General features: G+C 38.0%; 1 protein-coding gene across 2 annotated transcripts in view; it reads left to right on the top strand.

Moving 5' to 3' along the window:
- Positions 1-14,488, top strand: part of MTMR1 (myotubularin related protein 1) — a 32,632-nt gene that overhangs the window by 6,911 nt on the left and 11,233 nt on the right. For both annotated transcript variants that reach the window (XM_085230859.1, XM_085230860.1), the window contains 11 exons: positions 1,767-1,842; positions 2,447-2,541; positions 2,754-2,861; positions 3,270-3,371; positions 3,965-4,048; positions 4,638-4,787; positions 5,397-5,585; positions 6,064-6,249; positions 8,706-8,912; positions 9,414-9,506; positions 13,575-13,688. In XM_085230859.1, coding sequence (XP_085086985.1) covers positions 1,767-1,842; positions 2,447-2,541; positions 2,754-2,861; positions 3,270-3,371; positions 3,965-4,048; positions 4,638-4,787; positions 5,397-5,585; positions 6,064-6,249; positions 8,706-8,912; positions 9,414-9,506; positions 13,575-13,688 — 1,404 coding nt within the window. The remainder of the gene's footprint in view (positions 1-1,766; positions 1,843-2,446; positions 2,542-2,753; positions 2,862-3,269; positions 3,372-3,964; positions 4,049-4,637; positions 4,788-5,396; positions 5,586-6,063; positions 6,250-8,705; positions 8,913-9,413; positions 9,507-13,574; positions 13,689-14,488) is intronic.

Below are 14,488 nucleotides of genomic sequence, written 5' to 3'. Positions count from 1 at the left end.
ATATGTAAAAAAAAAGTGACTCGTTTGCATTATTTTGATCTGAGGAGTAATTGTAACTTTAAAGTTACTGAGTCACCTTCAGAGCAGTGCAGAAGTTGGGGATAAATGTGAAACCACGAAACTGAAAGTTAATTAAAACATGGTTTACACAGTATCATATTTCTAAAATTGACTGAATAATTCTGTTTGAACTGTTTTTTCCTTGAAAGACTGCATGACTCTTGCCCTAATGTCTTGCAAGCTGCCCTCAATTTCTTCTATTTATAAGCATGTGGCGTACCTTGAGTTCATTCTCTTCGCTATGAAGTTGCTTGTCTTAAAAAGACAGCACATACTTTACTTAACTGGGCTGGTACACAGAATCTTAAGTGAAAGAGAGGGTGAACTCTGAATTCTTTGTTGTGCCAAATAACATTAAGTGGGTGGCCCCAGTAGCTTGGAATGTGTTGTGTGGAAAGGGTTTTGTGTCAGGAGTGGGGAGCTCTGGAGATCAAAGCTGGGGTTAAAGTACATGCTGTCTCTTTAAGGAAAGAAAAAAGGGGGAAACTAGAAAAGAGTCTGTCCTTTCACCTGTTGTGTGCATGATTTTTCCTGTTACTTCTCTCTTGCCCTACTGCTGCCTCATGCAATGCAGGAGATTCAGGATGGACACAATGGCTATCATTCTGAAGCAGAAGCTGAGCAGGTGGCAAGTTTTACTCATCTTTCATTCATTAACTGTGTAGCCAGGTACTGTATGCTAGTGCAGTACATCGAGACCTCGTATGCCTTGTTTTCAGAGGATTTGTAGAAAGTAGTAGTGTGTTTGGTATGTGCTAGGTAGGGTCTTCATCTGATGGCATGTGGTCCAACCTTTGCACCTAAGGCCCCGTCTGACAGCACGCTGACCTCTGAGTTTGTGTCAGCTCCTTGTCTGCGTGTCGTCGTCTTTGTGATTGGATGCCACACCTAAAAATCTGGTAGTAACAGAGAAAATACAAAACCCAACGTCAATTTAAGTGTTTTTGGAAGTTACTTAATATAGGCTTGCAGTAGTTTTTTGGTTAGTTTGGAGGCAGGCCAACGCTACCATTGTATTTATTCTCACTCAAGATGCACAAAATTGAAACCTTGATGTTTCGTCATGTTGACAAGAAGGAGCTCCTTTTCTCAGGCGGCCCTGCAAGTCCCACAAACCACTGTGTTGTTAATTAAAATTTGTAGTAAATCTTAGCCACCAACAAAGGACCCAGAGGATCAATCTTGTGTCATTCAGCAATGAAGCCACTTACCTACAGGAAAATCTGTAAACTAGCCCTTATTTTAAAATCACTAATGGTCTTCTGTATTTCATTTTTACTTCTTAATCTGACTTTCTGGATCCACAACTCCCTTAGCGGGTCTCTTCCATAAAAGAGCATGTCAGGGTGTTTCTGACTGCTAGTAGAAAATAATAGCTGCTTTTAGCAAAAGACTAACAAACTGATAGCTGCAAATTTGGGCTGGTATTGTTCATATTTTCCTATGCTATATGTAGCCAGCACGTGAAACTAATTGCTGCATAAATGCCGTGTTATTAATATATTACTAACGTATGTCTGTGTAATATTTATAGCACCACATATTGCCTCTTTTAATACAGTACTGTTTAATACAATTGTGCCTTGTGAAAAAAGATGCACTATTTGTGTTCCAGTAATTTAGTAGTTAAAGCACTTTTCATCAAAATATATCGATGCAGTGCAGATGGAAAGTGAGATTTACTCACAGTTTTGGGTTTCTGCCAGGCGCTGCGAGATGGAAACAAACTGGCACAGATGGAAGAGGCTCCGCTTTTTCCTGGCGAATCAATCAAAGTTATTGGTAAGCACACTACCAAGTACTACACTGAATACTATTAATCCACTGGTTTGTTTACTTAAAAATAGAATTTCCCTTTGAGTTTTGTTCTTTTAATGTCTTGCCTTTTTGGATTAGGAGACGCGGTTTGGATTTCTTTACGTTTGGATTTAAAAAACAAAGAAAAAGTGAAAGAGTAATCTGTTCAAGAAGATGACTTTGTCCATTTAGATATATCATTCTATTTCAAGGGTGACTTTGTTCCAAATTGGGTACACAGGCTGTGTTTCTGCTTGGAGCTGCTGAGAATACTTCATAGATTGAAACGTTTTAAATCGTGATAACAAAGAACAGAAAGTTCCATAAAACTTCATTTCCAGTTCTACATCAGATTTCTTTCACTCTTGCCTGTGATGGCAAGCTCTGCGTTAGCAGTACAGTACTTACCTAGGAAACTGCATGCAGTCTTTCAGATAAAAGCATGCTTGAGGACACGGGCACAGAACTTTGAGCTTGGTCTCATACTTCTCAGTAACTACCATTTGCAGGTCTCTGAGGTGAGTGGGGGTATTTTTTGGAGTAATTGTCTGTAATAGTAAGACAAAGCTTCAATTGGTCTGTTTTCCAGCTAAAGATGTTATGTACATCTGTCCATTTATGGGAGCAGTCAGTGGCACGCTGACGGTGACGGACTTCAGGATGTATATCAAAAGTGTTGAAAGGGTAAGAATTCACTGTCTGCATTTTCTTTCAGGTAGAAGTGTTTCTGAAGTAGATTTCAGAAAGTGATGAATTTGTTGCAAGTGAACGGTGATGTTCCACAGAGATCTGTTGAACAGGCATGGTAGTTGATCCTAATGAAACACATGAATGATACAAGACTGTGTTCCAAACCAAATGTAACAAAATTCACTTGCTCTGTATACAAATTTCAGGATCCGCCTTTTGTTGTTGATGTTCCTCTTGGAGTGATAAGTAGAGTTGAAAAAATTGGAGTACAAAGCCATGGAGACAACTCATGTGGTATAGAAATAGTTTGCAAGGTATGACATGGTACAGATATGTTCATTTTAAAAGTATTTTCATTTCGTTTTCTTGTGAGAGGAATCGGCATACATGTGCTCTTCCTGTCTGCTCAGTTCCCCATATTTGAACTTTGCTTCATTTAGATAACTCTTTTCAATTCCTCTTGTGATACCTGTGCAGTCTTCAACACTTCTGCCTTTTGTCCTAAGTGTGAATTCAAAGGAAAAATGGTTGCTATTGGAGTTGCTAGATAATGCAACAACTGTAGTCATCCAGTACAGTAATGAAACTCCATTCTGACATGGGTCAAATGATGGCAGTGACTGAGCATTACTTATATGCCTTTCTTCTGTCATGTTTCTTATAATTGCTGTTATCTTTTTTAATTCACCATAGGATAAAGCAATGTGACTTATTTTTGACAGGATATGAGGAACTTGCGGCTTGCCTATAAACAGGAAGAGCAGAACAGATTGGAGATTTTTGAAAACCTTGTAACACGTGCATTTCCTGTTTCTAACGGACTGGTACGTCTTAAGGTGCAGAGAAAGGTGTCTGGGTCTGTCCTCTTTGAAACGTGTAGGTGGGGAAACTGGAAGTCTGGGTAACAAGCACTGAACTGAAGATTTATAACATAGGTTACAGAGCAGGCAAGCTACACAAATTTGTACAAAAAACTTTAGATTTTCCTAATAACATGATTAAGAATATAAGGAGTCTTGTTTTCTGCAGTAGATAGTTCAATATGAAAGTTCTTTTTGGAAAAAAAGTACTATTAGCTTAATTATTAGTTATCTGCTGAATGTACTTTTGTTTGCTTCTGTGGATAAGGAACTGGCTAGAAGGCAGGAGAAGAGTTTTATCATCCTAGCTTTGCCATTGATCTGTTGTATGATTACAAGCAAGTAACTTTAATTCTCTTTTCTTTCCTGATTTTATTGATTACACGGCACGGCTGAAAGAAATAACTGTCTTTAGCTTTCTAGCAAAATGTCCATTCTTGATTTGTACCTGCTGTTAAAGAGTTCTAGAAATGTGACATTTGAAATAGGATTCTGTGTTTTGGAGCTTATTGTACTTACATCAATAGTAATTTATACCTCTTTTTTGTTATTTTTAGCCTCTTTTTGCATTCAGCTATAAGGAAAAGTTTGCTGTTAATGGTTGGAAAGTATACGATCCAATGTCAGAATACAAGAGGCAGGTAAGTTGTATAGGAAAGTTTTCATCTTTGGCTACCTACAGAGACTATCTCAATCTCGTGTTAAGATCATAAAAGCTAGTGGCCCAACTTTCACAGTGCTGACCACCTGCTAAAGTACACAGCAGGTACTTGAGCAAATTGATCTGTGTTACCATGCATTGCTAAATCTACATTTTTCCAAGTGATGTTTTAAGAAGACGTAGGCTCTGTAAAGATTTGCTTATGAGTAAGCAGGATAAAACAAAGGAGTAACCTTAGTTTGTCACTGGAAATCTAGTTTCCCAGTTGCAACATTATTATTTCATTGTATGATCACTGTTTACATCAATGTACAGTCTATTGAAATGGTTGTTTTGCATAGCAGTTTTAAAGATACTAAACAGGAAAGTCTTTTGTTATATTGACTTATGATAAAATCTGAGGACCTAAAACTTACAGCTTATTTAAGACAAAAATATAGGCATGCTTTTTTTTTTTTTTTTTTTTTTTTTTTTTTTTTAAGTGTAGCATATCAAAATTTTCATTATAGAACACAGATAAGTACAGTACCTAGCCTGAAAAATAGAAAAAATGTTTTGATTTCTTACAGGGCTTGCCCAATGAGAGTTGGAAAATATCAAAAATTAACAGCACCTATGAGCTTTGTGATACATATCCTTCTGTTCTTGTTGTGCCAACCAGTGTAAAAGATGATGACCTCTCAAAAGTGGCAGCATTTCGAGCAAAAGGCAGAGTTCCAGTAAGTGAAACCTGCACAAGGAAATAGAAGTGCTGTGTGTGTTGTCTAGCTTGTAAGAAATGATCGGAGTTCTTCTAGGCGTTTCTATTTAACATCAGTTGGCCCACTTCCTTTCTAAAAAGGGAGCAAAGAAAGAAGAATTAGGCTTCATGAGTTTAGAATGAAGAAAGCAGTTGAAATGTGAGTCTTAATTGTTTGGTTATTGTGCTGTTTAATACATTTTTGTTTGGAGTTAATGCTTCTAGGCTGGAGTATTATTTGATGCTAATTCCTTTATTAACTTGTGTTCTGATTTGGTATGCAGTGTGTTACAGCCATGGCAGTTTTCTTGAGAACAGATACGTTTTGCAGGTAGTGAAAAAGTCCTTTTAAATATGTGAAAGGGTAACAGTGTTCATGCTGTAGGTCTGCTTAGCAAAGTGCTGTACAGGTCTGTAGGCTTCCACATGGAAACCTGTTCTGGTGTTCAACCACTGTCACAGTAAAGAAATTTTTCTTAATGTCCAATACAAATCTTCCTTGCTGCGTAGGCAGTGGCTGTCTAATTGCACTCTGGTTTGCTGCTGTTATATTGGTACAGTAAGATAAAGTAGTTTTGCTTTATCCCAGGTGTTATCCTGGATTCATCCGGAGAGCCAAGCAACAATAACACGATGCAGCCAGCCATTGGTAGGCCCGAATGATAAGCATTGTAAAGAGGATGAAAAATACTTGCAGACAATTATGGATGCCAATGCTCAGTCACATAAACTTATCATCTTTGATGCCAGACAAAATAGTGTTGCAGATACAAACAAGGTAAGTTGGTACCATAAACAGTAGTGGTGGTTCAGTCTTTATTCCAGACATTGCTGAAGATTGAGCAAGAGATGTGAAGATACAGAGAACTTGATGTGAAAAGAAATTTAAACAGGGATCTCTGTTTAGAGCCATGGGAAGGCAGGTAAGTTGTTCGGAGTATTTTGGAGTTGAAGGCAGCATGAGCGTGTTCCTGAGAAGTGATGCAGTAACACCGGCAGGAGGACAAAGATCTCAGTAATAACAAGAGGAAACTGCATAGCTGTATTAGCAAATATAACCCACTACAATACAGGATTTCTTCAGTCTAAAAAATCCACTCCTAGCAATTCTCGGAGAAAGCAAAAGCAAGAAGGTGTTTTTAATAGCGCTAGAATAATCCTTTCTCTCCAAAAAAAATCCTGAAACCTAACTAAAGCAACTCTTTCAACCTTATACTGAACGTGTTCTTTGTCTGTTTTTACTTTTTGTATGACAGGCAAAAGGTGGAGGATACGAGAGTGAAAGTGCCTACCCAAATGCAGAGTTGGTCTTTCTGGAAATTCATAATATACATGTAATGAGAGAATCCCTGCGTAAGCTTAAAGAAATAGTTTACCCTACTATTGATGAGACTCGGTGGTTATCAAATGTGGACTCCACGCATTGGCTGGAATATATAAGGGTAAAATACTTTCAATATGAAAAAATTGTTTTTAAATTGTGTTATTTACTTGCATTTCTGAAAGTGTTGTTAAAATAATGTCTCGAATCTTTGATCAGTATTATTTTTTTAAAGAATCACTTAAAGCCTAGCATTTTAACTGAAGTTGATCCATTCCATAGTAACTGTATTTCTGGCTCTGTGAATTGGTAGGCAATGAGTTAACTCCTTATAGCTCAGTATCATATTTGGTGTTGGACAGGGTTTTATTTTCTTGAGAGAAAATGTTTGTGAGCAGTCCAGGGTTATCCCTTTTTCTTGGAAAACTGCCCTGGGAACTTCAAGTTACAGTGAAGTCTCTTGGCAGTAATTCAAACACAAATGCAGCAGTCTTTGCTCATCCTTCCCTCCTTCAATGTAGTGTTGGTGTTCATGTGTTGAACACCTACATTTTCCTGGGCTGTTTACAGTCTGTGTTGCACTGAGCTATGATCTGCTCTATTAGTTAATGTAATACTAAAATAAATCACACAGTTTTACAGTCTGATTCATTAACCTCTGAAATGCTATTAGAATGGATTATTTCATTATCATATTTGCTCCTCTGTTTATGATGAATATGGGTGGAGTGGAATTTGTCTCAAATGTCACTCATGCCAAACATGCTTTGAATTAATTAGTTACTCAGTAGCTAGTGCTTGCTAACTGCTGCAGGAGCAGTAGAGGGAGCAAATGCTTACATTATTATGCAAGATTGAAACAAATTTGTGTTCTTCTTGGACCAGTGTTTACTGAAGTTGACTATTTCAAGGAGATTTGGGAATCTTGAGTATCTGGAAAGTTATTTTGTTGTTTGTTTGTTTGTTTTTTAATAATCAGCCTGGTCTTAAATGTGATCATCAAGTTTTAAAAGTGGATTTTTATGCACTGATCACCTTTCATTGTTACTGATTTCAGTGGGGTTTCTGGGCTTGCACAGCATCAGAGATGAACCTTGATACCATCATTTCACAGATATCATTAGCAGTTTGAAACTTATATTACTTAGAAGATTTGGTAAACATGAGGCAGTCTTGATGACTTTGTCCCTTATACAGTATTTCATGTTACAGTGTGGCAGCATAAATTGCAACCTGATTGCCTAAAAGCTGCCATTGCTGCAGTAAGTGGGTGCTTACCTGCTTTTCCTGATTCATTTGACTTGTAACAGATCCACAGCTTTACTCTACCACCTATATAATATAAGGATAACAGAGCAAACCGTTGCATACCTGCATATTTTATAGATAATTCTCCTGCTTTTGTTGAAGACCAAACTCTCTTAATATCTCCATAGCTTCATAATTGAAGTAAATGGCAATTAACTAGGTCAGTCTACAAGCTCTGTTCTCTTGTACTAGCTTTTGTAGTGCTTTGTGATATTTCCAGCCTGGCATCCTTTCCCTTAAGAGATGCAGTTGGTGATGATTGTCTGTGTAGCATGGTCTTGCAATTGCTTTGAAGACTGGCCTTGTGCACTTCTGCACTGAATTTAGCTTTCCTTCTTCCCAGAAGATGTTTTACGTGCTTAGGAAGGGAAGAATGCAAGTGTTTAGCAACTTTCTGTTTTCTCACATTGGAATGCAGAGAATTTTTCTGGGGTCCTATTCTGGTGCTTCTCTTCCCCACATATTTATCAGTGCTGTGATAGGCTGTGCTTTAGGGACAAACCTTCATAGGAGAGAGATTAACATACTTGAATAATAATAATAAAATAAAATAAACAAAAAAAAAAAATTAGAGAGCAGCTGAAGAGAACTAAGAGAAGGTTTTGTGTGAACTTGCTGTTTCTGTCTCCCACACAAGTGAATTTCATTTCTCTGCCATCTCTTCCTTTGTTCCTCCAGCGTGCTTCTGAGCCCAGGTTATTCATGGCCTTATTCATGGCTTGTGGGTCTCATGCTGTGTGTGCTTCATGCAGCAGCAGATCAGGGCAGGCTCCCAGCCAGCAGTCCCTGGGTTTGTTTGGGTTGTATTTTGATTGCGATCAGCTTAGTGGTTTGTCCCTTCCCCTAGTGCTAGCAGTTAAGAACTGAAAGCTGAGGAAGACAGGAGTGATTCTTTCCTGTGAAGATGAACTTTGATCACATTGAACCTTTTGTCTTTGGGGTAGATGACAGGGTTTGTGTCTATTTTCATAATGATAAGAATTTCAATTTTCATTTAGTGAAGGGGGTTGCTTCTCTTGGCATGTTCTACTGATAATGGAGAAAAGTCTGCTGGACAACAGCATGCCTGTGCTTGAGAACTGGCTTTTGTCCTTCCAGCTGTATGCATCTTGCTGTTTGAAAGTCTCTGATTTAACACAGTGTTATTCAGATAACTATGTAATTAATCTGTGGATTTCAAATACGTGATGTTTAAAAATATAAAATCATACCTTTTGATGGAGTTTTGATTTAATTTACATTTAATATGCTTGTTTTTATTTATTTAAGATGCTTCTTGCTGGAGCAGTAAGAATTGCAGATAAAATTGAATCTGGTAAAACTTCTGTGGTGGTACATTGCAGCGATGGCTGGGATCGAACAGCACAGCTTACTGCACTAGCTATGCTTATGCTGGACAGCTATTACAGAACTATCAAGGGCTTTGAAATCCTTATAGAAAAGGAATGGATAAGCTTTGGGCACCGATTTGCAATGGTAAGGTGAAAGTGTTTGTATGTTATTTGTCACCTTCAGCTCTTTAATTTGCAATAGTACGTTTTCTCATATCGCTTTGCTCTTTAGCTCCTGCAGTATTCATTTGACTCGAGGGCTAGCAGGAAATTAGGGCGTAATATCACGATGTATGTTTTTCAAAAAGCATAGTATAGTGACACTTTTGGTATCTAATTTGAGAGTGTTTCAAGGGAAATGATACATACTTAAGCAAGTGGATGTGGAAGTTTCATCGTTGGTTCAATTGCGCTGAATAGCTATCAGTTTGATCCCATAAACAGCTCACTTTGGAAGATGGAAGAGACGACTGGGAGAGCTCTGAACAGCAGCATCATGTCCATAAGCAAATACTGGGGAGTATTTTTAGCAGTTGAAAAACATAGGTTGGCATTATGGAAAATTTGTTCATCTTTGTAATGTATCGTCTTTAAACAGTGCTGTAAATAGACTGGGCAGAAATTAAAACCCCATTCTGTCTTTCAGCGAGTAGGACATGGAGGTGATGATCATGCCGATGCAGACAGATCTCCCATTTTCCTTCAGTTCATTGACTGTGTTTGGCAAATGACAAAGCAGGTAAGGTGTTTAGGAATATATTTCTGAGGTCTTACTAGTGTTATGGTAAAAGACGTATTGAAGTTTGCAAGCACATGAATTGTTTTGAGGCAAGGAAGATAAATGCCTGGTTCCACACAATGTGAGCACTCCCAGAACACCTTAGTGTTGCTCTTGTGAACGTGGTTCTTAAAAATCTTGCATCGTGCTTTCCAAAGGGTGTACTTGGAACAGTTGTCTTACATGCGTTATGAAAGCTTCCCGCTGCAATACTGGGCCCTTGTTCAGAGTTGCTTGAAGACTTTCTCCGTATCTGTATCTCAGCATTAATGTGCTGTTTATTGTGGCTGGAGAAAAAAAAATGAGGAATTCTGCCCCTCTCTCAGAGAAAGGCTTATAACAATTGCAAAAAGAGAGACTTCTGAACACCTGGTAAGAACAGAAGTCCTCTGGGGAGATGCGTAATTAAGATCAGCCTCTTCTGTTTTTTGTATTCTCCCTTTCTGCCTCCGTTTCTTGCTATTTACAGTTCAGTTGCCTCTTGTTGAAATAAAATAATAACGGGGGAGCTATGGAACACTTAGCCAATACCACATCTGTTCAAAACCTGGATCCAAAAACTGTTAGGAAATTCATAAACAACAGTGACACTGGAAAGTCATTAAAGTTACAGCACAACAAAACAGAAAGTATCATTCTTTGAAAGGTTTGTGCCACTTGTTTTTTAGTTGACTTCAGCACCTAGAGAATATGTGTGAAGATTGCAATTGCCTTGACATACACCTGGGAAAACCAGGATTCTATTTCATCCTTGTGTAGCTTGCTTGCTTAAAACGTGGTGTTAAGTTTCTTGCTTCAGAATCCATGGCAAACATATGTGACGTGTTCCAAAGCTCAAATAAGTGTCAGTGACTGGGAGGGGATGTGTGTTCAGGCTCGTGCTTGGGCATGGGCTCTAAGCAAGCAAATTTACTTTTGTGCTCTGAGTATTTCATTCTTAAAACATTCAGCTTAATATAGCACGAGAATCTCTAACTTGGGCTTGGATACAGACCTCTGGATAGCTTCAGACAATGGAACTTAGTCTTTAACAGCCTGATATTTTCCCAGATTTTTACAATCTGGGAATGACAACTAATACAGTATTAGGGAGTTTGAGAGAAATACATTGATAACAGATTGAAAAAATAAGATGATTTCCCACTGCTGTCTGTAAATTCTAATGATTTCAAGAAGCAGATATCAAATTGGAATGGCCATGTTACCTGATGAAAATGAAAAACACCTGCAAAATTGGCAGGTAGTAATGGAACACAATTACCCTTCTACTTTTAATGCATGGCACCCACATAAAAGAAAGGTAAAGGATTAAAAAGGTGCACTGTGTTCATTATCGGATGCCACCAGCTTCTGGAGGTTCTCCTTGCATTCATTTCAGTGATACACTTTGTGATGTCCTGCTCAGTTAACCTGTTTCAGTCCAATTCCGCAGTCATAAGCACCGTTCAGCAAAATATTTAAACTTTGTTACTGTGATAGAGAATTGATTTTATCAATTATGAAATGAAAAAGCACATTTGTTTTGCATCTCTTTGAGTCAGATATTACTTGGCATCATCAGACATTTTATGCAACAGAATTCTTCCCTTAAATACCTCCTTTATAAAAAGAGAAAAATGAACAACAAACCTTCCAGAAGCATCAAGTGGGAGATTTTAATGACCCATATGTTCTCTCTCAATTAGCGGATTTGACAAGAAGTAAATTTTCATTTGGGGAATTTTTCCACCTGAATCTTCAAACAGACACTAATGGGCTTGGAACTACAGAGGAGAGAATTTTTAGGTCAGTGATTTTTCAGCAGCAATAACAGAAGCTCTGCAGTCTTGAAACATCAGCTCCGACAGTACAACTCTTGTACTCAAAGACAGAGTTCCAATAAGTGCTTTCACATATTAATGAATTAGTCGGAGCACAACCACTGATGTATGGAATTCTGAATGTGCTTCACCAGGTCGGAATGGCGGCCTGTCGGCGTCCTTCTGGTTAGCGCAGACAGGGCCATCACAGAGCACTAATGTGACAAGGCTCATTGAGTGCTTTGGGTTAAGGAGAGCTCCTTTAGGAGAGGCCTTGTCTTCAAAGTTAGTTCCAAATATCGTTTATCGTTTGCCAGTTATTTTTGTGCTGTGTACGTGCTTGCTGCTCTGGGCTGGCTGTGGGAGATTGAGGTGCTGGCTCTCCCCTGGTTAGGTCCAGCAGACCTGCTTAGCAGGTTGCACTGCTAGGTTTTGTTTAAACGATAGCTGTGTTGTTAATATTGTTGTACTGTACAAGAATTAGAGCAGGATCTCTTGAAAGAGAGGCTATTAGTGATAACTTCTGCACGCGACTGAAAAAGAGAATTTGATCATTTTAACTTGCATCTTACTTAACATCCTGTATGTTTTACCAAAAAAAAAAAAAAAAAAGCTTGGTGGTGGGAAAACAAACTGCTGGCTTGTATAGGAAGCTCTACTGTGAGCACTGCACACTGTTGAGCTGTATCTTATCCATAGCAGGGTCAGAAAGGAGGCTCTGTTTATTCTGTAAGCCGTGATATTGGTGGTTTCCTTACTCAGAACTTTCAATTGAAAGTTGGTTTATCTTAGCTTGAGAAGCCTTAGAAGGAAAAGGATTTAAGTCAAACACTGCAAGAACAACCCTTTAAGATAATACTGCTTAAAATATAGATCTTTCTGGCTTAAATAGAAGCACAAGTGTTGTGCGTTGTTCAACTCCTTACTTTCAGTGTGAACATCATGTTGCAAATCACAGGTGACACTGAAGAGGAGTTCCTGGATCAGCTAGTCCATCCCCAGTCCTGACTGCTGGGTTATTCCTCCTAGTTATACTTGTCCTTTTCTTTTTGAAGTAGCTCTCAGACTGATGGCAAGGCAGTGCTATTGCTCAGTGGCACATGACTGAACCCAGGCTGCTGCCTTCTTCACATCTGAATTTCTGGCTTGATAGTTTTGCGTAGAGGAGGACATTCTTCATGGTGAATCTGTAATATTGCATTCTAGACTTCTGCAAATATTCACTCCTTTAGTGGAAATAAAGGAACGTTTTTGTTTGTCCTAAAAATCAGTCTCCTAAGATGCTCGTTCTTATGGCAAGTGGAGAAATGCTTATAAAATTTTCTTTGAGTTGTCTGTTTATTCTCTTCATCGTTCATCGTTCCATATCTGTGTTTGAGACCTTTGTCATTCTGAAGAAAAAATTATTTTCACACACTAAGCAGTTGCCATATGTGGGCCTATCGTAAAATTATTGAAGGATGTTTTCCATCTGAATAGATAGCAGCCCATACACTTTTGTACTGATTTCTTCCTGACTTTTGAAGCACTACGGATTAAGATGCATTCTAAGTAAACTGCGTGCTTTCAGATTTTCCATTTGTTTATTCTAGAGTGTGTCAGGTAACCTCTGCTTGTGAATATAAGTTTAGTGGTATCAGAGGAATAATGCTGCTTTCAATTTGGATATCCAGAATTTACTTTCTGATATAGGAAGAAGAGATTAAAAGATTACTATATGTAGCTGATGCTAAACTTGAGGGTGAGATGAAGGAAAAATGACATAATTTGGGTAAAAAATGTAAGAAACATTTAAAATATATATCCAGTGTATTTTATGTACGTTTGTGTTTATTATCCAGCTTACTGCAAGTTAGAAGCAGAACTAAAGCTCTTAAATATCATAGAGGAATAAAGCATGTTCTGTTAGATAGGGCTCCTCACAAGGAGTTGCTTTGTGTCACCAGTTTCACACTAGCTAATGTTCTGTGCTTGCATCCTTGTGCACTAGCATAATGAATGTACGGTTTGTCTCTGATGACTATGAAGAAGTGTGAAGGTGAAGTGTAGTATTGCAGTGCAAGTTAAAGAAATCTCTTAGTTCTCCTGAACATAATCACAAAATAAGAAAAAATCTTACCTGAATCTTTTAGTTATTTCTTACTTGTTAGTTTCTTCCTTACCATGCTGCTTAAAATACAGCTTAGAGTAATTTTACCTTTTTTTTTTTTTTTTTTTTTTTTAATTTAAGTTTCCTGCAGCCTTTGAATTCAACGAGTTATTTTTGATCACCATTCTGGATCACCTTTATAGCTGTCTATTTGGGACTTTCTTATGCAACTGTGAAAAAGAAAGGTTAAAAGAGGTAAGTAATTGATGAAGCACATCCTTGATATGTTGGTTTTGCATGAAATGCTTAGGACATGTGACCTAAGAACACAGAAGCTGTGTTTTTTGATGAATCTGCTACATAGTCCTCAAGGGCATTACAGGTGTAATTGCATGGAATACATAACGAATGCTCTATAAAGTGAGATCCCATTCACTTTTCTTTGGTTGTTAACTGTTGGCAGTTCTGAGGGTTTTAAAAAATTGACTTTCAGATATTTCTAGCCAGCATTCATAGTTTAGTGTAGTTATTGTCAGGTGGTACTGACATTCCTGTGCTGTTTTCAGAGCAACTCCTGGGCATGGCTTTAGGTCACTTCAGGGCATAATTTTATGGATCCTGTGATTGAAGACTGGGGAAGTTTAAAATGCCAGAATGAATGGAGTTGGGACATAATGAAATGCTTTGAGTTTGGAAAACATGTTTGTTTGTTTGTTTGTTTGTTTTTTAAAACAAAAACTTTTTTCAGTATTCCAAATACAGTGCTGGCTTTTTTTTGTTTGTGGCACTTGATGTTTGTGTTAGAGCAAGTAGCTATTCCTTGGCAGTTAGATCTGTTGTTTTTCAGGTTTGTCTCTGCTTCTGTAGAGGAGAAAGTTGCACGCAGATACCACAAGGTGGAGCTGAATAACACATTCTCAGCAAATGCAGAATTTCCCAACAGCGTTCTCAATAAATCAGTTGTATGCAGTTCTCAATAAAGAAATGCAGTTTAAGACACAGAGGTAGCAGAAGCACATGCTTGCCTACATTGTACAAGTGTAAAATTGCAAGAT

Source organism: Meleagris gallopavo, chromosome 9 (genome assembly GCF_905368555.1).
Source record: "Meleagris gallopavo chromosome 9, MGAL_WU_HG_1.1, whole genome shotgun sequence".
Classification (NCBI taxonomy): domain Eukaryota; kingdom Metazoa; phylum Chordata; class Aves; order Galliformes; family Phasianidae; genus Meleagris; species Meleagris gallopavo.
The sequence above is the reverse complement of the archived record's forward strand: the minus strand, read 5'-3'. Positions and strand labels throughout refer to the sequence as shown.